This window comes from Lepidochelys kempii, chromosome 2 (genome assembly GCF_965140265.1).
Source record: "Lepidochelys kempii isolate rLepKem1 chromosome 2, rLepKem1.hap2, whole genome shotgun sequence".
NCBI lineage: Eukaryota > Metazoa > Chordata > Testudines > Cheloniidae > Lepidochelys > Lepidochelys kempii.
The window spans coordinates 256265828-256289315 of record NC_133257.1 but is presented as its reverse complement, the minus strand read 5'-3'; the positions used below and the strand labels follow the sequence as shown (position 1 = coordinate 256289315).

General features: G+C 40.6%; 1 protein-coding gene across 2 annotated transcripts in view; it reads right to left on the bottom strand.

The window, feature by feature from the left end:
- Positions 1 to 1034: 1034 nt before the first annotated feature.
- Positions 1035 to 23488, bottom strand: part of ACVR2B (activin A receptor type 2B) — a 172577-nt gene continuing 150123 nt past the window's right edge. For both annotated transcript variants that reach the window (XM_073334660.1, XM_073334659.1), the window contains exons 9-11: positions 22931 to 23069; positions 15352 to 15482; positions 1035 to 12845 (exon numbers count right to left, since the gene is read on the bottom strand). In XM_073334660.1, coding sequence (XP_073190761.1) covers positions 12651 to 12845; positions 15352 to 15482; positions 22931 to 23069 — 465 coding nt within the window. In that variant the 3' untranslated portion in view covers positions 1035 to 12650. The remainder of the gene's footprint in view (positions 12846 to 15351; positions 15483 to 22930; positions 23070 to 23488) is intronic.

The following is a 23488-nucleotide window of genomic DNA, read 5'->3' as shown; positions in this document are numbered from 1 at the left end:
TGCTCAGCAGCTCTCCCAAACTCCAACTGGGCAGGCCAAGTGGAAAGAGGACATGTTCATAAAAGAGTAACTATATTATATAGACAGAATAGTTGTCAGGGTTCCTTCCCCACTCTGAACTCTAGGGTACAGATGTGGGTACCCACATGAAAGACCCCCCTAAGCTTATTCTTACCAGCTTAGGTTAAAAACTTCCCCAAGGTATAAACTTTGCCTTGGCCTGGAACAGTATGCTGCCACCACCAAGCGTTTTAAACAAAGAACAGGGAGAGACCACTTGGAGACGTCACTCCCCAATATATCTTCCCCCAAGCCCTACACCCCCTTTCCTGGGGAAGGCTTGATGATAATCCTCACCAATTTGTACAGGTGAACACAGACCCAAACCCTTGGATCTTAAGAACAATGAAAAAATCAATCAGGTTCTTAAAAGAAGAATTTTAATTAAAGAAAGGTAAAAGAATCACCTCTGTAAAATCAGGATGGAAAATACTTTACAGGGTATTCAGATTCAAAAACACAGAGGATCCCCCTCTGGGCAAAACCTTAAAGTTACAGAAAACAGGAATAAACCTCCCTCTTAACACAGGGAAAATTCACATAAAACAAAAGAAACTAATCTGCCTTGCCTGGCTTACCTATACTGGTTGCAATATTGGAGACTTGGATTAGGATGGGTTGGAGAAGATAGATTTCTGTCTGGCCTCTCTCAGTCCCAAGAGAGAACCACCACGTAAACAAAGAGCACAAACAAAAGCCGTCTCCCCCTCACTCCCCCAAGATTTGAAAGTATTTTGTCCCCTTATTGGTCCTTTGGGTCAGGTGCCAGCCAGGGTAGCTGAGCTTCTTAACCCTTTACAGGTAACGGATGTTGCGTCTGGCCAGGAGGGATTTTATAGCACTGTATACAGAAAGGTGAGGAGTACTAGTGGCACCTTAGAAACTAACCAATTTATTTGAGCTCACAAAAGCTTATGCTCAAATAAATTGGTTAGTCTCTAAGGTGCCACTAGTACTCCTTTTCTTTTTGCGAATATAGACTAACACTAACTCTGAAACCTACAGAAAGGTGGTTACCCTTCCCTTTATTTATGACAAGTAATTTGTGAAAATGTTATTTGTGCTGATACTAGTAACCAATCCTCCAAAGGAACACACAACACATCCCAAAGACATAACCAGAGAGCATCTCAGCACTGAGAGTCAGACCCAGGGTACCTTGCTCAAAATCCTTTTGCACACCCATTTGCAAAAGAAGCCCTCCTCTCACTGAAGTTTTGGTGATATTTAGTTTCTAGCATCATGCTGAGTTACATAAGTAGCACAGAAATTCCGGTTGTCAAAGTTCAGCACAATTTCCTTGAGGTCTTCCCTCTCCCACCACCGCACTCACTAGGGTGCAGATCAAAGATGACACATGGGGACAAGAGGAAGGTGCAATTCCAATCCTAGCTCTGACATCCACTCTGTCGTCTTGGACAACCTCCTCCGTACTTTAGCTTCCCCATCTATAACACAAGGGTAACATGCCTCCTAGGGGAACATGAGTTAATAAATGTTTGCAGAACAGTGCTAAGGATTAACTGAAAATCATAATATTTGATGTCCCTTGGTAGCTGATGAGGACTTCTGTTGGCCAGGTACGCTGCTCCCACACCTTACCCCAACATGCTCATGCTATCTATTTCCATGTATCTTGTCCTGGGACAGTAGGACTAGAATCAGAGAACTTAGTGCTCAACCTGTGCACATGCTCATAGGATTTGCCTATGTGGCAGTCCTTTTTATTAATGAATTATTTGTTGCCATGTCTCCTCTCACACACAGAGGCCATGAGATTTTCATAAGCCTTTAGATAGTATTTAACGGCATATCCCATGACTGAATAGATTCAACTGGAACTTCATTTTCAGAGTTTCACCTCCCTCCAACAGGAAGAATGTTCCAGGTGATGGGGTGGAATTAGGCAGGCTCCAATTCTGTGCAATTTTTACTAGATGGCAAGGAGGCCATAAACAATGAAGATGCTCTACAATGTATTTTAAAAGCAAATAATTCAGGCAGATGTAAAGAAAAAAAGGCCTTTAGAAGTTGCATCAATAAAAGAAGAGCTTAATATTCGTAATTTATTGTTTATTTTCATATACAAAAAGATAAACTTGAAATAGTTCTTTCTAGTTTTTTTCCTCCTATTTGTTGGGGTATAGCTGCTTCACACAGGGCAAACACTACATTCATACTGGTTTATTCGGGCACCCAGTGCAAAGCTGAAGCAGCAAAACCCCAACTTGGCAGATCTAATTTCAATCTTGAGACTCATTTCTAAAATACCACAGTAAAAAGGAACAAAGATCCACGGCAAATTTATGAACTATGATACAATGTTCTTTCCAAAACATCTTCATTTCATAACTGCAATACAATGGATGTCTGCTTTAGGCCATTTTATATGTGTGTGTGTGTGTGTGTGTGTGCGCGTGTATATTTTATATATCTATATCTATATATATAGATATATAAAAAAAATCAGCACACAAATTTATATATATAAAAAAAATCAGCACACTTCAATCCAAAAGGGGTTACAGCAATGAGCTGAACTCCGTATACTTTTTTTCTTCAACAGGATACTTCAGTATAACTTTTGTTAACTCAGTAGTACAAGCTAGCTCTGTTCTACATTTTTAATAGCTACAAGAGTGAAATATAACCTACAACATTTACATTTCACATATCCTGGTATACAAACAGTATTTATTGAATTTGAGCCAAGGACCAAAAGAATCTTTAAAAATTATTTCACCATCTGATAGAGCTTCCTCTGATTTACACTCACTTTACTTCTGCAGTCTTCTAAATCATTTACTTAATCTCATTGTCAGAGTTTATTAAATCATTCAAACTGGAAATCCTGGAGAAACAGGTTACTGCAAACTCTTATGTATATTCTATATATACAAGTTAAGTAACACAGCGTAATAAGACTTAGCTATCCATCCTAAAACTGATATACACATATTTCACTAAGCTAGACAAGTCTTAGGATTCTTTAATATTTTTTTTAATAAAGCACAAATTTAGAAGTAGCTGGTAAAACTGATAATATGACAGTTTAAAATGACAAATGGTTAGGGTGAAATTTCTTTCTGCTGGTGCCAAAACATTTTCAGTTTTGTACTATGCTGTGTTGTTTAACTGTATCTGTCTAATGTTACATGCAGAAAGCTCTTCCACAAGAATTGACATCAAACTGTACGTAAGTCAAGTCAACTTCATAATATAAAATTAGCCAAATTTCACAGAAATGTGAAAAATATTAACAGGTGAAAGATTAAGCCTTCAACTCTATCATGAGGATCATGCAGAATTCGTAAGCAGATATTTCAAACAGACTGACAATAGCATTGTGCGGACTTATGGCATAGAATTAAGATCAAGAAGCATGTTACTCAGGGCTTGTACACACTAGCACTTACTTCAGTATAATTTAAATCACTCAGGGGTGTGGAAAAGTTCCCCGTCCTCCCCTGAGGAACGTAAGTTACACCGACCTAAGCACAGGTATGGACAGTGCTCTGTCGGCAGCAGAAGCTCTCTCGCCGACCTAGCTACCACTGCTCAGAGAGATGGAGTAATTAGACGGACGGGAGAGCTCTCTCCCGTCATCATAGAGCGTATGTATTAGCACCACTACAGCGACGTCGGTACAGCTGTGCCACTGTAGCAATTCTAGCACAGACTAGCCCTTAGTCTGCAGTAACCACCTCCGTAAATTCTGATGGACCTAACAGCTGGTTTTGCACCATTACATAACTGCTTGGAAAGGCCATCGGTGTTCTAAAACGTTTCTTCTGGGAGATTTTAATACTTTTGTAAAAGGTGTACCAAAGATTCCCTGTAACCATCAATAGCCATACAAGCATTTGACACTTACACTAATGCTTTTTTTTTTTTTTTTTTAAAGGGTCACTGATCACCTTCTTCCCTTTAAATTACTTAATGTTTGGATATGAATGTTACTATTTCATATAAACTGCAAACTGTATTGGTGTATCTGGCTAAAATTAAGACACATTTTAATCCATATTTCCCAAAAAATGACCAGTGAGAACAACGTTATAGATTTTTTCCTTCAGCAAAAACTGGTAGGGCTTCAATTCCCTTCAACCAGATACTGTTACAGAATACTCTTTTAGTGTTGAAGCTGACTGTATTAAAAAGACGGGAATAAAAAGGTAAAGTCCATTCATATTATAGGGCTCCATCAAGAGAAAGTTGTTTTGGCTATTACACACCATGGACATCCTAAACCCTTACCACCTAGCCACCTTTTTATAAAGTTAGAGGGTAAATTTGCAGCCTAGAAAGGCCACTAACTACTACTCCGTTAGGATTTCAAAATGACTCTGTGATGGTCACTGGTTAAGCTTTAATTCATTGGAATAGTAGAGAAAGTCGAACAAGACACAGCCACTGCTTTCCTTTTTACAGGGACAAAATCTACAGAAGTCTTCCCAGAATGCACTGTGGTATACTATAGTTTTACAACACTAATCTTATCAGAATGTTCTTCACTGAGTTTTTAACAACTGGAAACGTCAGTGAGCCCTCTGCTTCAGAGAAGGTCAAGACAAATGCAGGAACAGCATTTTAATCACATCATCCGTCCCAATACAGAAAACCGTAGAAATTAGAAGATTAATAAAGGAAGCACTTTTCAGATAACACCCTCTTGATCTATATCCAGCACAATGCCATTAGAGAGCTTTACAGAAGCCCTTTTGGTTTCAATATTGGAAAACGAAAAAGTTTGCTTTTCTTCAGTCCTTGGGGATCTTTTTCATTTATATATATATATATATATAAATATATATATTGAAATATATATATATATAAATGAAAAACACCCATATGTAGCAGGTTCCTATTTGTGTATGTTACAATATTGTAGTATCAAGGAGAATCCAGATAGCAACACTGTATGAGGTTTGAGGTAATTGGTTCTTGAAATACCTGGATCACAGACTGCATCCAGAAATAACAGCTGGGCAATGAAAAGTGGGTTCTTTTTCAGACAGAAAAAAACAAGTTAAAAATTACAGCAGTTGCTTTTACATGTTAAAAACAAAGGCACAACAGAATAGTGTTACATTTCAGAACTGAATGGACATAACAGAAATATGATCTTTCAGTGGAATTGTCTCAACAGAGAGGATTACTACTTATTTTGTGGATTACTTCAGTTATCGGAGCAGAATTTTAACCTAACTCAGAAGTTTTAGGAAACAAGAAGTTCCATGTATTGTTAACCAGGCACTTTTAAAAAGTGCTCCAGGAACACATTTATCTACCTTGGCTCAACTGAAGTCAATTCAACAGGGCCAAGATTTTACTCAGAGGGCACGTCTACATTGCTGCAGCTGTGCCGCTTGTGCACCTTAGTGCAGGTGCTACCTATACTGGTGGAAGGGGTTTTCCATCATGTACTTAATCCATCTCACCGAGAGCTGGTAGATAGGGCGACGAAAGAATTCTTCTGCCAGCATAGCTGTGTCTACACCAGGGATTAGGTCAACCTAACTACAGTGCTCAGAAAGCAAAAATGTTCACAGCCCTGAGTGACATACTTAGGTTAATCTAATTTTTAAATTTAAACCAGGGCTCATAAGACTAATACAGAAGTAGGACCTGCCATTACAAAAGGCAGGAACTGCTCAAAGTCTTTCATGAGCGGATTTTAAAGTGGACACTGTCAGGTCGGCTAGGCCCCAGAGAATTGTTGTCGTTTCAGTGAGAACAATTTGTTTGGATTAAAGATTTTTACTGCAATGTTTGCAACGTGGACATTGTGGCATCAGAGTAGTGCACGAGACCCAGAAAGCAAAACTGGCTGAAAAGCAATACTGTCCAGTCTGATTACACTGTCCAAGCTAAATTAGATATAAAAAGTGAACAGCCAACGTAAGTGGTGAAAAGTACGTTTTAGAAGTTTTTTTTAAAAAAAATTCAAGAACACCTTTGCCTAGTAAAACAGATTAGGAAATTTATAGGATTTTTAACCTGGCAATGTCCCACTCATGCTTTTTAAAAGAAAACAAGAAAAGGCATCCCTTACATTTTCAGAAGGCAAACAGAACACCTGTCTCAATATCCTGGAAAAGCCTGACCTGTTTATGAGATCTATACAATTGGAAGGGACTTCTAGAAATTTGTTTTATTGGGTTTCTGCTGGCAACAGTTCCTTAGAGATCATATCATCAATGCATCAGAAGCGGCTGCTATAAATGGACATGTCAATGAGTAAAATCAACCCAAGTATTTGGTCTTTGAAAATTCTCAAAACTCGGATTTCACAATCCACTGCAGCATCACAGCACATGCATGACAGCACACTGATCACACATGGATCTTTGCATGGATATATGAAAACAGCCTTCTTGGTTAAGTCGTAGCTGGCCATACAAAAGCAACAAGCCTCTTTTGCAGAAGGGATGAAACATACAAGGTAACCAATTAGAAATGTACAGTGCAGTCCCCAAAAATGTCCATGTACTTCCAACCTGCTTATTAAATGGGTTTCAGATTAAACTGTTCCATCCTCTATACTTTGATGTAGTGCAGAGTTAGATTAAAAATTATATATATATATTTTGCTGTGGATACACAAAACTTTTCTCCCTTTTCCCTGCAGAAACATATTAGACTTTACAAAAATAATTTGTGGTATAAAAGAACAGGTACACAATGTAGAATTTTTGCTTGTATATGTAACTAAATATATATATTTTTTTTCCAAAGTAAAAAAGTTAAAATGTTCTTATTTCCCTCTCTTACTATATAGTCTACCTCTTATTTACAATGTTACCAAACAATATTCTGTATGCAAAAGTGATATAGTTGGGGGGTGCTTCCTGCTTAGTAACTTCTCAACCAAAGTACTACTTGGACAGGACTGCAACAACTTCATGCTCACAATGTTATCAAGCAGTAACTTCTGCAACTTAAATGTCTCACTTTCATAACAAGAGATTAGTTCTTTCTCCCGGAAAACTGGGTAAACCTCTGACAGTCTGTCTAGAAGGTAGTGGTACTGGAATTATGTGTGTGTTTTTCAGTCTAGATGCTGTTAGAGGAGAAATCATTACTCCTGGTAAGAAGGGCCCTGATCCTACAAGGTCCGCACATGGGAATTTCCACCAGGAATTCTGCATCCAATGAACTTCCATGATTAGTTAGTGACTTCAATGGGAACAGAATTGAGACCTCAGTATTGGGTGAAATGTAACTTGCTAATCAGAGAAATGGGAAGGGACATTTGCTGCATCTTGCCCCTGAAACTTAGAGATTGAGCATGCGCACTTGGCATTTCCACAGGTGTAATTCTTATCTAATGCTTTTTGTGGGCAGGGAGAGGAGCAGAATTTCACCTTAAAAGTATGAGAGAAAAGTCTAAGACACTGCATCTCATACCTTAATAAAAATGACTATGGAGACACAAAGGTCCAAACCCATAAGGCTTTTAAAAAAAAATCCGTTTCCAACTTTGGTCTGTACCCTCCTTTACTTATCTCAACACCACAACTTGGGGCTTGTAGAAAATTCTGAATGCAAGTGCGTTTTATACCCATCTTTGCAAGTGTTGATAGACCTAAGGAAATTAAAGCATCTTAGATTAACCAATGATTCTGGGAACTCAAAATGTGGAGAGATACTCTTGACCATTAAAAATTCCTATTCATAGACATAACACATACAGTAAGGGCCAACTCCAAAACTCAAACACTGTCACTGACCTAAGTGGGAGTTTTGCCTGATTATAGAGAGCAGGATTGGGTAGCAAATTACTACTATGATTTAATATAGGGAGTTGTTTTAGTACTTCTATAGTGAGAATTGGGCTTACTTAAGGTATGTGTGGTACCAGGTTTATATTTTTTAAATAAACTATTCAAGAGCATAACAAAACTGCAGGAGGAATTAGTTGACTTTCACCCAGGATGGGTTTAATTTAAAAAAAAATCATTTACTTTAAGAGGTAGTATTTAATTCATACTTAGCCAATAATCTGTGGTATCCGTAACACAACTAACTATGTTTTAGATAATAATCACTTAGAAGGTTCAATAAAATTTTAGGAATTGGTGGATTCATTGAATTTTAAGCCTTTCTATAAGAACACAGGTGCTAGGACCACAGTGTATGTCTTAAAATTCTTATTCTGATCTAGATTGTGATGCCCTAGCTCACACGGAGTACCACCCTTATACCTCACTGACTGCAATATGAAGAACGGACTCACAAACCAGCCCTAATTAACTTTCCAAAATCTTGATCTGATTTGTGGGTGGATGCTTAGTTCTATTGCAAATGTAGCCCAAAAATTATTCATATCTTTATCTTTTTTAGTATAATAGGAAATTTTGTCACTGGCTTCTGCTAGGAAGTTAAAACAATTTTAAAATCACTTTCTACAATATACTATTCTGACACTCATATAAGAGACTTGTAAAGGATGACAGAACAAGTCAGCTGTGTTGATGGCAACAAACTGAATAGACTACTTCTTTGGTAGGTTGCTAGAGATTACTTGCTGATGAGGGCAATATACAATCTGTATTCCGCATAAATAAATTAAATGCTGCTTACCAAGGACTAATTCACAGCCTTCCTTATAAAATGCACATATATTTAAACATTCATGCAATGCACTAATTTCCAGCCCTGGTACACTGATATTAACATTGTTTTAGCAGTTAGCAGATCTATCCTGTATAGTCAATTTCAGTTCCTGTAGAGTTTCCCAGTTTAAAATGTGAACTCATACTTGAGTCAGCCAGATAACTAATTAAGTCAGTGTGACAAATTCATAACCTGAGTTAAGATAAACGCTGATGAAATCCTGGCTCCCCTGAAGCCAAAGGGAAATTTGCCATTGCCAATTGCCACCCAGGATGTTTAAAATTAACATTAAACTATGAACTTTGAATATGAAAATTTTAAAGAGCATATTTTAAATAGGCTTGTCTCAAAGTTTGCAAATGCTGTGATCACTGGCACTTCAAAAATGAAAATACATGGTCCTAATCATATTCAAGGTGTTGAGGGGAAATGGCTGCAATTGCTTATAACTGCTACACCTGTGGAGGTGCCTTATTGCTATCTTAGGAAATGTCTTTACAATACTAAACAAAATTCCAATGGATACTGTAAAATGACAGTTCAAATGCTGGATTAGCAGGGATGAAACTACTCGCTTGGTATTTAGAAACCTGTACAGTTGATGAGAACAATCATCTACATGAAAAACTTGCAAGTTTAACTAAAATTTGTACACCTTTGTTTAAACTGGTGCAAATTTTTATGTAGACAAGACCTCAGGACTTCCTTCTCTGACATACTAACATGCACTCACACACACACACACATCCCACAATCACATATAAATTTGTAACTGAACATATATGCCCTGCAGAAATTTCCTCTTACCAGTTACTAAGTTATGTTCACAAAATGATCTATAAGGAACTGTAAAGCCAGAGAAGATGCTAGTATCTCACAATCAGTGTTTGGTCAAAGTTGGTATGTCCTTACAGTTCTCTGAAGTAAAATAAGCTACATGTTAAGAGTTTTTGATTATTCTTCCTCAAAAGACACTGTTGAGGAAGAATGTCTAATAGGCTATTGAAAATCATATGGCACTTTCAATAAATACTTTAAAGCTTCTTAAATAAATCAGTTTAAAAAAAAGCAACTACTGTAACAAGCCTGTTTTATCCAGAACACATAATTCTGAAGGAAAAAATCCAGAACAGCACAAAGATCATAATAGTTAAAAGACAGTACAGCTTTTACTTTCCATAACAATCTAGACTGGCTCCCATTTCAGGAAAAAACCTACAAAACTACAGTTTATTCAATCTTAAGTCTTATCTAGAATCCCACCCCCAAAGCTTGTATCACTCCTTTTCAAAACACTAAACCACATGTATATAAATCTCAGTGCAGAAATGTATTCACAAAGCAAAAGAAAGGTCCCAATCCTGCAAACACTTATGCACATGCTTAACTTTAAGTATGTGAATATTGCCACTGACTTCAACAGAACTACTTGCATGGTTCACTTTAAGCACTATGGCGTTTGTAGCATTGGGGCCAAAGATGTTAACCATGAACTGTGCCAGAATTTTATTATTTTGCCTGTGTTTTTGTCCAGGTTTTCTGAACAGGGTCACATTAAAAATCAGAAACATCAACATACACAAATACACTTACATGTGTGCACATATTAATATGCAAATATACATTCAATAACTTGAAAAACGTGTTTAAGATTTTATTTAGACAGACAAATTAAGGCAACTACCTTACTGTCTCTCCAATATCAAGGACTTTTATCAAGGTTTTTAAAGCCATGCTTTTGAGAAAAATAATTTTCATCTTTTTTTCCAGGCGGTAATTTTGTTTGCTTAATAATTTACACCTAGACCAAGATTCCCTGTTGATATTTTGTCAGTGACAAAAAAAATCCCAATTTGTTTATAGAATATATATTTTTACATCATAAAAAGGTCATTTGTTTAGGGCAATATTTTGGTATAAAAGCAAATAAAATTTAAAAGTTCTGGCAATCAAAAGAGGAAAGATAACTTTCAGTCTAGCAAGACATTGATTTTTGTATGGATGTTATATTCTGAGAAAAAGTAAAATTATTTAATAAAAAGATGTACTGTCCTTTCACTGAAACAGACCAAACACAAAATGGAAACAACCTTCACAAACAAGAGTGAATAATGCCCAGATACCTTATATAGGCAGTTATTCTACAACTGTATACAGTTATTTACAATGGTGCTTTATAAAACAAAAAATGGTAGCACTTCCTAAAAGATGTTGGAACTTTTTTTCTTTTTTTTCTTCTTTTTTTAAAACTCCCTTGTCATAAAAGCCAACTTACATTAAAATAGACTTACTACAAGACAACACAACTAACAAAATATATAATAAAACTCATACAAGTAGAAAATTCTGAGGTATTTCTGGTTTGAGGTGGTCTGTGGTCATGAAGTTTTTTAATTTTTTTTTTTTCAGTTTAAACCTCGGAAGCCACGTAACGTGTGTGTGTGTGTGTTGTATTTTAAACATTGCATGTTTTGCAAATTAAAAAAATATTTAAATGTTGAATCAGCAGCATTAGGAACATTCACTGACTAGAGCAAGTTTATGGCATACTAGAGTAACGGTATTTTAGAATATGCACCACTTTAAGACAAAAGAGTTTAGTCACAGATAAAGAGAAAGCTGAGTCAAAGAAATTGGTTTAACAGATTCTATGGTTAACTCTAATGCTGCTCTGTTACCTCCCTATATTCTGCAATTTTACAATTCAAATGATTCTTGGGTGCAACTGTCTGCTACTGGCCCAGGTAATGTTTTCCCCTCCAGTTAAAAAAAGGCCTTTCTACAGAGCCAGAAATCATACTTTTCTTCTTTTTAACCATCTGCACTGGTAGCTTGGGCTAAGCAGTTATCCAGCCCTGAGGCCTTATTCCCTGAACTGCTACTATATTTAAAGCAAGATATAAATGCTTTCAAATCTTCCAATACTTTACAGGGTGCTTCTGAGAATATGCTGCTACTTCTCTCAATTACACTGCTTAAAAGCATCTTTTTCCAATTCTAACCTGGAGTTTTAAATATATATATATACATATATATATATATATATATATATATACACACACACACACACACACACACATATATATACATACACACACACACACCCACCCCATGGTTTGGTTTTGTTCTTTTAACACCCAAGCCTGAGATACTGGGGGAAGTAAGAACTAGTACCTTGCTTATCCCATTGGCTCTTTGACCCAACTTTCTCCATATGCTGCGGTGATAAATACTCTGCCTCAAAAAAGTTCTTCCCCTCATTAACTGGTTACCTGAGAAGTAGCTCCATAGCAAATGATGTTTCTCCAAATGCTGCAAAGTCCAACGTCACTCTCCCTTTCCCTTATACTAAACACCCCCCTTTAATTTTACCATCAAAGAGTTAACATTCTCTTCCCAGTTTCTTGTGTTCTTTTCCGTTACAATGACACCCGTTAGATCCGTAAAAGACACATCTGCTGTTTGTTTCTTTTTGAAGCTCACTGTCCAAAAAAAGAAAATAGGGAAAAATAATCCTTTTGAGGAAGGTGTAATCTTATGTAACAGTCTTAAGTTTCCTCCAAAGTTTACAGCATTGCGTTTTCTAAGATGGTATGTGGTTTTCCTTTATGTCAGAGATGCTCTGCGTTGAAGATAGACTGATAAAGAGAAACCCAGAAAACTGAATTTAAAAAAAAACCACAAATGAAGTGAGTTTGTTGAGGTTCTGAGGTACCTGCACCTTTTCTGCATTCATTAGTCGGCACCTGAATGCTTGCTGAGATGTCGTCTTTGTTTTTTTTTTCTTTTTCTTTTTTTTTTTTTTTTAATACAGTAGAGCAATGTGCTGGTAAAATTGATCCAATCCAAAAACAACAACAACAACAACAATAAAAAGTCAAGATAAAATAGCAGCTGCATTCATGTGTTTGTTGGGTTTTTAAACTTTTTTTAAATCCACTGAGTCTGGAAAGACAAAAGTGAACCAGGACTTAGATACTAGACTCTTTGGGTGGCAAGTCCACGTTGGTGACAGATGTCACGATGGAAACGAGGCAGTCCGAGGTAGTGCCGTTTACTGATTTACGGATCTGAGAAATGCGCTCCTCGACACAGCCTGCCGAAAGCCGAGCCTCTGCATCGTGGTCCCAGCATTCTTCAATCGTAACACAGAGCTGTGCCAAACCCTGGAGAGGCAAGAGGAAACACACATGTAGCAAACAGATTCTCGCTGAAACCTTGTTTTTAGACGGAAGGGAGGGGGTGGCATGTTGAGCAGCACACAGAGTCTGGCAGCAGATGTAAGAGAATCTGGGCACATCTCTTAAACAGAAGATCCTATGGGCTTGTTTATAAGAATGGTTAGTTTGTGGCAAGACAGTATGTAAATTTACCCCTCACTAGTCTGCTGTGGACCCTGCTGCTGCACACTAAAAGTTTCCTAGTGTGCTTTGAGCTACCCTGCTGTAAAACAGGAGCAGATCAAAGCATGCTAGGAAACTCCTCATGCACAGCAGCAGTGTCCACATAGACACTTAGAGCACGGCAGGCTAGTGTGAGGCAGATTTACTCCAAGCCCTTCTATTGTCCCTATGTCAATATTGCCTGCCCTAGGTTCTCAAAAATCCTGAGTTAGGCCTCAAAATATTATAAGAGACTTTAAAAAAAGTTGTGTTTTTTTTGTTTTTTTTTTAAATAATACACAAGTTCTTTGTCTTATGGGTCCTGACTCTTTAGGGTGCACTCGGATCAAGCTTTTTCCCCACAAACATGAAGGAAAAATCAAAGCAGAGATTCTCAACTAATCACTTGATTCCAGGAACAGGAATTTTAAGAAAAAGAAAAACAAAACACCAAATACTCCAAGACTTACGATAACAGCACGAGAGTTGGCAACTTTGTTACAAGTACTATAAAACTCATCTTCCTAAAGAAATACTGCTTCATTTCTATGGGAAAACTGTTATATTATGTATTCTCACTATATATTGTGTTATTTTTATAGATATATCAAAATAAATTATAGATAGATAGATAGTGTGTTTCGTCATCCTATAAAATTATTGGATTAAACACCTGACCTTCCGTACAACTAAATGCAGGTTATTAATAATCTGAATTTTATCCAATTTTGAATAATCAGGATTCAACCATATATTACAACAACTAATGTCCCTGGTTTGGGGGAAATAGAAAGAATTTAAACCACCTGAAACAATGGCAACTATAAAAAGAAAAGGAGGACTTGTGGCACCTTAGGGACTAACAAATGTATTTGAGCATAAGCTTTTGTGAGCTACAGCTCACTTCACTGGATGCATCTGATGAAGTGAGCTGTAGCTCACAAAAGCTTATGCTCAAATGTCTCTAAGGTGCCACAAGTCCTCCTTTTCTTTTTGCGGATACAGACTAACATGGCTGTTACTCTGAAAAATGGCAACTATGTGGCTGAAGATAGAGGTATCTAGCGTCTTCTCTAGTGCATGGGGACTGGACAGCTCAGCGACTGAACCTTTTGCCTTTAGGTCATCATTTTTAATTCAGCACAGGTAAGTCATCTAACAGTTCACTGGCTCATGTGCAATGACTTGGAGGTCTCAGTTTAATTAGTGGACAGGTGCCCAAAGCACAAAAGACTCATCACTGCAATTAGCACCTTTGCTGGCATTTCTTCAGAGAGAATGAGGACTGAATGGGCCTGGAGACTGATATACTCTCCTGAATAGGGTTGAGACATGTTGGCTTTCAGAATGTGGAGGAAGCTTGCACTGCCACTGAATGTGTGTGGACCTGTTCTATAGGTAAACTGAGGGCTTCGTTTTCAGATATCAATCTGGCCCATCTCACAAACACTAAGCCTCAAAAAAAGCTAATGCCAGGGGGATGGGAATCCTTTTCACTAAATTAATGCTCAAAAAATTATAAAATATTCCATCTCTGCTTACGCTAGTGAAGGGTGAAATAGCTTTAAAAAAATCAAATCAGTTGATTAAAACCACAGTAAAAGAAAGGACAAACTATCCAACAGAATGGGTTTCAGAGTAGCAGCCGTGTTAGTCTGTATCTGTAAAAAGAAAAGGAGTACTTGTAGCACCTTAGAGACTAACCAATTTATTAGAGCATAAGCTCTCGTGAGCTACAACTCACTTCATCACTGCATAAGCGTCACATGCCCTGGGTTCGATTCCCAATGCTTCCACTGGCCTTCTGGTTCACCTTAGGCAAATCACTCAGTTTCCCATCAGTAAAATGGGGACATGATACTGACCCCCTTTATAAAAGTTCTTTGAGCTCTGCTAGTGAAAAATGGTATATAAAAGCTGCATACTATTATTTTTAGCTATGGATTTTTCTTCTTCTAGTGATATTCTACATCATACCAATGAAGAGGTGGGGAGGAAGAAGTCAGGGAGAGAGAAGGTGATAGGGACTGTTTTCAGAGGTGCTCAGCACTTTTAGTTCCCATGGAGTTGTGGATGCTCAGCTCCTTTGAAAATTAGGCCCAGGAGACTAGAGAAATAAAATTCATACGTAGTTTAGCTTATGCCTCAAGACAGTTCCATTCTGCCAAAAACTGTTAAAAGATAATTTCCCTGATGTAAGTGGCTTGAAGTTAACATCTAATGCTCAACTGCACTGCTAATTCCAGTCATCAGGGGAAACATTTTAAGCTGTTAACAAGATGGGACATACAGGGTGTTTCAGCCAGTGATCCTTGAAAGCAGGCCGCATCTTTTTGTGAACCACCACTTCCTGCAGGTCCTCAAGGGATGGATGCTGACCTATCTCCTCTTCAAAAGGCAGCATATACTCATCTACTGGACCTGAGGTACATGGAGAGAACTATGTTAATACAGAGAAGGACTCTATTGAGTAGACTTATCTCTTTACTTAGGCTGAGCTGCAATTCCAAAGCAACAGAAAAACCCAGTCAAAGCAAAGCATCACATATTATGCATGTCACATCATTTTATACCCATGTGATTTACATTCCCCCTTCACAAAACCATTCTGCCCTCACTGCTAGTTGTCAATTCAAGAATTTGATACTGATGTCTGCTATGAACCCCAAATCTTGCACAACACTTCAAATTATGCCTTTTTCCTAGTGGAAAATTAGTGCGGCATTTGTAAAAAAAACTAAGAAAGTTAACACCAAATCCCAGTTGATTATGTTTGATGTATGACTCCAAATACACACAATGTCCTGGCAGCAGATATTAATATGCCAGTCACTTCATTTTAGTCACTGACTTGCTAGGTCAAACACCGATGAAATATTTCTCATTTGTTCTTTCATGACTTAGTCTGATCAGAGACTTGTGGCAATAAAGCAATAACACAGCCATTTGTTTTTGGTTACTACACAGCAGTGGTGGTCCTGAGAACCGACACTTTCCTGAAGAAGCCAGCCCTGATTAAGTGACAGACAGCCTACATGGCATCATCTATTTAGGTAGCTCGAGCACAGTTATGCTACTGACAGTATTGTCCATGTAACAATGCACAGCTTGGGAATGTTCGGATAGTTCTTGCAATTCTTTGGCGTTTCAATGGACCTCAACATAAATGACCCAAGATGGAAAGCAGGAATGTAGTGAGGCTAAACATAGCTAGGATCAACCCATAATGTAGGGCCTCAAAATTTTTAATGTATTCAGGCATATGACAAACTCAATTTTTGAGCCACTTTCGGGAATAGGATCTGGAGAAACTTGCTCTGGGTCAATTCTGCTTTGAAAAGTGATCCACTGTAACAGGACAGCAACTTCCAGAAATCTGATTCAGGGTTAGAGAGCTAACTACACTGTAGAAGAGTACAGAAGCTTTCGTTTTGACCCTTCTTTGTACAGTTAACTCTTAATCCACACTGGGAGCTGGACCATGCCAAGCACAAATGCATTCTGAAATAAACTGGTTAGTCTCTAAGGTGCCACAAGTACTCCTTTTCTTTTTGAGAATACAGACTAACACGGCTGTTACTCTGAATTCTGAAACAATGTCATTCTGTGAGAAAAGGGCTTGAAAACTGCAAAGATGATAGTTTTCCAACAGGAGTAGAGGCACATTTTCTTCTCCAGGGAGAATTTTTGTTTTAATTGTGCTATAGACTATCTCCAGTTAGCACATATAGAATGATTTCTGAACACTTCAGCTATCACGAGTATTGATGTGAACTGCTCTGAACCATAACAGCATGTGAAAACTTTTCTAAGCAGCAGTGTGGACTCCCAATTGTGGCAATAAGTTTGGTTTATTGAAACATCATTTGGCATTTCATAATGCTTGGATGCACTCTCAACAAATAGCACGCTGACTGAATTGAGGATTTTTTTTTTTTAGGGTTCTCATGCATTACTGCATGGTCTCTTTGGACCAAGTTGTGACCTCTTTCAAACTTGACAGTATTTCACATGGGTTCCTTCAAACGGAAGGCCAAAAAAGGAGAAAAAAAAAAGAGCTGGATAATTTTATCTGCTCATGAACTGTAAACCATCAAGAGTACAATATTTAAATATGTGGCTATTACTCTGAAAAGTGACTAAAAAAGTCCATTTAGTTTTTCCCTGTTGATGTGGTGCCAAATCAGTAAAACAAATCTAAATATTTAGCCCCCAAATAAGCCATCTCTATTGATAGGACGATGCTAATGACCTTCCCATGCACATCCCCCACCCCGTCAAAGTATCAGGACTGTTCCAACATGCCTCTAGGGAAAGCCTGAATGAACATTTGCAACATGCTGTGCACATCAATAAACTCTGGCTCCACTGAGGCAGAAACAGAATAAAAGGGGCCTTAGCTGGAGCTACCTGCTGGTAGCCACCTGATATACAAAGCTTGAACTGTTGGCACAAGCATCTGGCTGATCTCAAAATGAGAGAAGGAAAAGGAGGAGAGAGGTGGTCTCAAAGAACCACGGAACCAAACCATAGGTCAAAACAAACACTTGAAACTGAACTGGACTCTAGCGCAGTCTATGGAGCACAGGAACAAACAGCAGCACTGGTGAACCCACTATACTTCCAGGCAGCTTAGGGTATGAGCTTTTCTCGACCTGCTGCTCACAAACCGGGAAGAATTAGTGGGGGAAGCAAAAGTGGATGGGAATCTGGGAGGCAGTGACCATGGGTTGGTTGAGTTCAGGATCCTGACACAGGGAAGAAAGGTAAGCAGCAGGATACGGACCCTGGACTTCAGGAAAGCAGACTTCAACTCCCTCAGGGAACGGATGGGTAGGATCCCCTGGGGGACTAACATGAAGGGGAAAGGAGTCCAGGAGAGCTGGCTGTATTTCAAGGAATCCCTGTTGAGGTTACAAGGACAAACCATCCCGATGTGTCGAAAGAATAGTAAATATGGCAGGCGACCAGCTTGGCTTAACGGTGAAATCCTAGCGGATCTTAAACATAAAAAAGAAGCTTACAAGAAGTGGAAGGTTGGACATATGACCAGGGAAGAGTATAAAAATATTGCTCGGGCATGTAGGAATGAAATCAAGAGGGCCAAATCGCACCTGGAGCTGCAGCTAGCAAGAGATGTCAAGAGTAACAAGAAGGGTTTCTTCAGGTATGTTGGCAACAAGAAGAAAGCCAAGGAAAGTGTGGGCCCCTTACTGAATGAGGGAGGCAACCTAGTGACAGAGGATGTGGAAAAAGCTAATGTACTCAATGCTTTTTTTGCCTCTGTCTTCACGAACAAGGTCAGCTCCCAGACTGCTGCGCTGGGCATCACAACATGGGGAATAGATGGCCAGCCCTCTGTGGAGAAAGAGGTGGTTAGGGACTATTAGAAAAGCTGGACATGCACAAGTCCATGGGGCTGGACGCATTGCATCCGAGAGTGCTAAAGGAATTGGTGGCTGTGATTGCAGAGCCATCGGCCATTATCTTTGAAAACTCGTGGCGAATGGGGGAAGTCCCAGATGACTGGAAAAAGGCTAATGTAGTGCCAATATTTAAAAAAGGGAAGAAGGAGGATCCTGGGAACTGCAGGCCAGTCAGCCTCACCTCAGTCCCCGGAAAAATCATGGAGCAGGTCCTCAAGGAATCAATCCTGAAGCACTTACATGAGAGGAAAGCGATCAGGAACAGTCAGCATGGATTCACCAAGGGAAGATCATGCCTGACTAATCTAATCACCTTCTATGATGAGATTACTGCTTCTGTGGATGAAGGGAAAGCAGTGGATGTATTGTTTCTTGACTTTAACATGGCTTTTGACACGATCTCCCACAGTATTTTTGTCAGCAAGTTAAAGAAGTATGGGCTGGATGAATGCACTATAAGGTGTGTTGAAAGTTGGCTAGATTGTCGGGCTCAACGGGTAGTGATCAATGGCTCCATGTCTAGTTGGCAGCCGGAGTCAAGTGGAGTGCCCCAGGAGTCGGTCCTGGGGCCGGTTTTGTTCAATATCTTCATAAATGATCTGGAGGATGGTGTGGATTGCACTCTCAGCAAATTTGCGGATGATACTAAACTAGGAGGAGTGGTAGATATGCTGGAGGGCAGGAATAGGATACAGAGGGACCTAGACAAATTGAAGGATTGGGCCAAAAGAAATCTGATGAGGTTCAATAAGGATAAGTGCAAGGTCCTGCACTTAGGACGGAAGAAGCCAATGCACAGCTACAGACTAGGGACCGAATGGCTAGGCAGCAGTTCTGCGGAAAAGGACCTAGGGGTGACAGTGGACGAGAAGCTGGATATGAGTCAACAGTGTGCCCTTGTTGCCAAGGCCAATGGCATTTTGGGATGTATAAGTAGGGGCATAGCGAGCAGATCGAGGGACGTGATCGTTCCCCTCTATTCGACATTGGTGAGGCCTCATCTGGAGTACTGTGTCCAGTTTTGGGCCCCACACTACAAGAAGGATGTGGAAAAATTGGAGAGAGTCCAGCGAAAGGCAACAAAAATGATTAGGGGTCTGGAACACATGATTTATGAGGAGAGGCTGAGGGAACTGGGATTGTTTAGTCTGCAGAAGAGAAGAATGAGGGGGGATTTGATAGCTGCTTTCAACTACCTGAGAGGTGGTTCCAGAGAGGATGGTTCTAAACTATTCTCAGTGGTGGAAGAGGACAGGACACGGAGTAATGGTCTCAAGTTGCAGTGGGGGAGGTTTAGGTTTGATATTAGGAAAAACTTTTTCACTAGGAGGGTGGTGAAACACTGGAATGCGTTACCTAGGGAGGTGGTAGAATCTCCTTCCTTAGAAGTTTTTAAGGTCAGGCTTGACAAAGCCCTGGCTGGGATGATTTAATTGGGGATTGGTCCTGCTTTGAGCAGGGGGTTGGACTAGATGACCTCCTGAGGTCCCTTCCAACTCTGATATTCTATGATTCTATGTATACATTGCAATTAAACACCTGCACCTGGCCTGTGTCAGCTAAGTTGGGGCTAGGGCTGTGGGGGCTGTAAAATTGCAGTATAGACATTCATGCTTGGATTGAAGCCTGGGCTCTCAGATCCTGCCGCCTCATGAGGTCCCAGAGCTTGAGCTCCAGCCCGAGCCCAAAAGTCTACAGCGCAATTTTACAGCCCCACAGCCAGAGCCCCTCTAGCCCAAATCAGCTGACACATGCCAGCTGCGGGTGTTTAACTGCAGCGTAGACATACCCAGAATGAAGGGAAGGTATTTTTGAAGTTTCCAAGGACTCTTCAGGGACAGCCACACAGTAGAGGTCATTGCAGTAAGCCTGGAGGCATTATGGGTTCATTCTTTATTAGCCCCCAATTATTTCCAAATCAGATATGCTCATTTTACAAGTAACAACATGTTCCTCACAGACACACTAACTCCCAGCCTTACAAACTCAGCCTGCACTCATGAGTTGAGCAGGGTTCTTTTTGGTGCATGGACCTCCAACCGTAGAAGGTTCCGCAGGCCCAAACGTGCCCTTAGTTACACGCATGCACATTCAATGTCTCACAACTGACATGCAGTCTGAGGTTACTGCTGAAGTGTGAGTCCCAGCGCCCTTCAGTTCCGTTTCCCAGCGCCGTATGGGCTCTGCATGACCAACAAGACTAAACGTTCAGCACTGAAGCCAGCAGACGTGGCTCGGAATAAATGCCTGGAGCAGATCTGTTGAGTCAGAAGGTGCCTGTGGCAGAGAGACAGGACCTCCCTTGGAAATGGACAGCGACGGAGGGCCAGGCGTCCTCTGGTGGACAGGAACAGGAAGTACAAAGGGCAGGCGCTGTAGCTCAGGTCAGGGGAAGCCACTGAGGGAGGCAGATGCTTCCACCCTGCTGCTGGAGCCTGAACCTGCTGAGCACTTCTGTGACCCCAAGGACTCACCTTAACTGCTTGAGCTACCAGACATGCCCGATGTTGAGGGGCTGCTGGGATTACCATTTGCAGCGTACCTAGGGGAGACAAAGGACAACCCAGAGACCCAGGTACACCCCGAGGGAAGGGTAGGAAGTGGCCCACGGACAGCCAGCTATGGTCTGGCTGGGTGGCTGCCGGAGTCCGGTTCCGTGGGTTGCAGCTGGATCCCCGCTGACCCAGTGGCAGACCACTCTGCCTCTGTTAGGGCCCTGGGCTGGGACGCTGTGGAGCCGGGTGGGCCCACCTCCCCCTACGCCCTGCCACCCCACCATAGGCCAGAAGGCCTGTGGAAGTGAGTCTGCCTGAGCCCCCTAGACTGCGTTGGGTGCTTGCTCCTGCCTGAGGGCTGGAGCCCTAGACTGCTGGTACCCGGCTCTGCTTGAGAGCTGGGGTCCCCGGATTATTCCCCGCTCTGTCCTGCTTGAGGCCTGGAGCCCTAGACTGTACTTGGTACCCCGCCCTGACTGAGGGCCTGGGTTACCAGACTATACCTGGCTCTACTTTGCCTGAGGGTTGGGCTGTAGACTGTGGGTGTCCTGCCCTGTCTCAGGGCATGGGCCCCTGGACCACTCATTGCTTAACCCCGCTGATGGGATTGAGGCCCCAGACCGCTAACTTCCCCCTTGTCTAAAACTGTTTTTTCAGGGGCGTGACAGCCAAGAGGCATGGCCTTCCTCGTAGATTGACAGCGAGGGAGGGCCACACACGTCTAGACGTTTACTGTGCCATTTACACATGCACAGACAGTAGAACTGCACTTTGGGTTCAATCCAATGCCGACTGAAGTCAAAGGAAGTCTTTCCATCAGCTTTAATGGGAACTGCATCAGGGGCCTTTTGAAGCTGTAATTAATAAAGGGAGATGGGGGAAATCCAAACGGCTGTTCTGAACCATAGGAGACCTGCGTCATATTTCCAGCTCTGTCACAGACCTGCTGCGTGGCCTTGGGCAAGCCGCTTTATCTCCGGGTCACTGTTTCCCCTTCTTCCCCTTGTATGTCAAGTTTAGACAGACAGTAAGCTCTCTGGGGAAGAGACTAGTCTCTTACTATGTGCATGTACAGGGGTCCCAATACGATTTGCGTCTCTAGATGTTACTGTAATGCAAACAAACAATAATATTTGAAACCCTAAGGAATCAGCACGTTGAAGACTGGATGTCTGTTCCATAACCCGATTCCATACAAAAACCGAGGGGTTTGAACAGGTAGTCGTGGAGTTGACAGAATTAAATGACTGTTTCTGCCTCCCCTCAGTCCTAACATCAGCAGGCAATCTTCTGTACATGGCAAGCCTGTCACCGATGAGTAGATGGCGCTATTTGCACATGACACTTCCTGCTGACAGACTAGAGGCTGCCCCATTTTTCAAGCATGATTTTGAGGCAGGAACATAGAGAAAGTCAGGTGATGCGGGGAAAGAAAACTCTCGTGGCTAAGGCTTTAATGGCTTAACTCAAGTGCTCAGGCTTTTGTTCTTACAGTGTCGACTGCATTCTCCCCTATATTACACATTGGAGAAAGGAAGAAAGAGCTGATGTATTAGCCTTTCACTTCAGTTCAAAACTTGCTTAGGTAACAAGTGAAAACGAACAGGTCAGATGACAAACAAGACCCCCCTTCATTGGAGACACAGTACACAGGGTGCATCTAATACTTTAAAATAGGCCCACTGTCAATTGTGGCACTATTCTCTCTCATCTCATTCGCCAAATTTTTTATTGGGTTCCCAGTCATTATGCAATAAAATCTGCACACTGTTAAAAGCACTTTGAACCTTAACTCTATGAAGTCCACTGTTCAGAGGGAATGACAGTTTATTGGAAAATCCAGATTAACATCTTAATGAGAAGAACATGCCATTCATTTTATGAAGACACCACCATTCTATGAACAACATACCCCTGCTGAAGCTGAGCTGGGGATTTTTACACTTACCATCAGCTGCTGTGCACCTGGAGATTAACTCCCACAATACTAGTCCCATTGCATACATGTCTATTCTCAGGAAGGCATCTCGCTGGAAGTTGATTGCCCCCTCTAACACCTCAGGAGCCATGTACCTCCTTGTTCCCACCTACACACCAAAAAAAAAAATGCAACTTAAGTTACAAGAGATAGTTGGGTGTGTAGGAACTACAGCTGTTCAATCAACCTCAAAGCTACTTCTCTGCTAAACTGGCTGTGTGCTGACTCAAAACAGTATGGGTCCACTCTTTTTAGCATCACTCTTCATTAAAACCATTTCAAGCTCCATGAAACAGTTGTAAAAAGGCTCCAAGTGTGTAGATATGTATATATTGATCATTCAATGGACACAAAGGGTTTGAATTAAATGCCATGAGGTAAGATGACTATATCTGAAATTCTGTCATCCATCCACACCACTGCCTCTAGCTATTGCAGCACACGCTGTAATTAAAAACAAGTTAATCTTTGGAGACACTCCAAACACCTTAAGTTCAAGTCAGACTCAGTTATTGGATGGATCTCAGT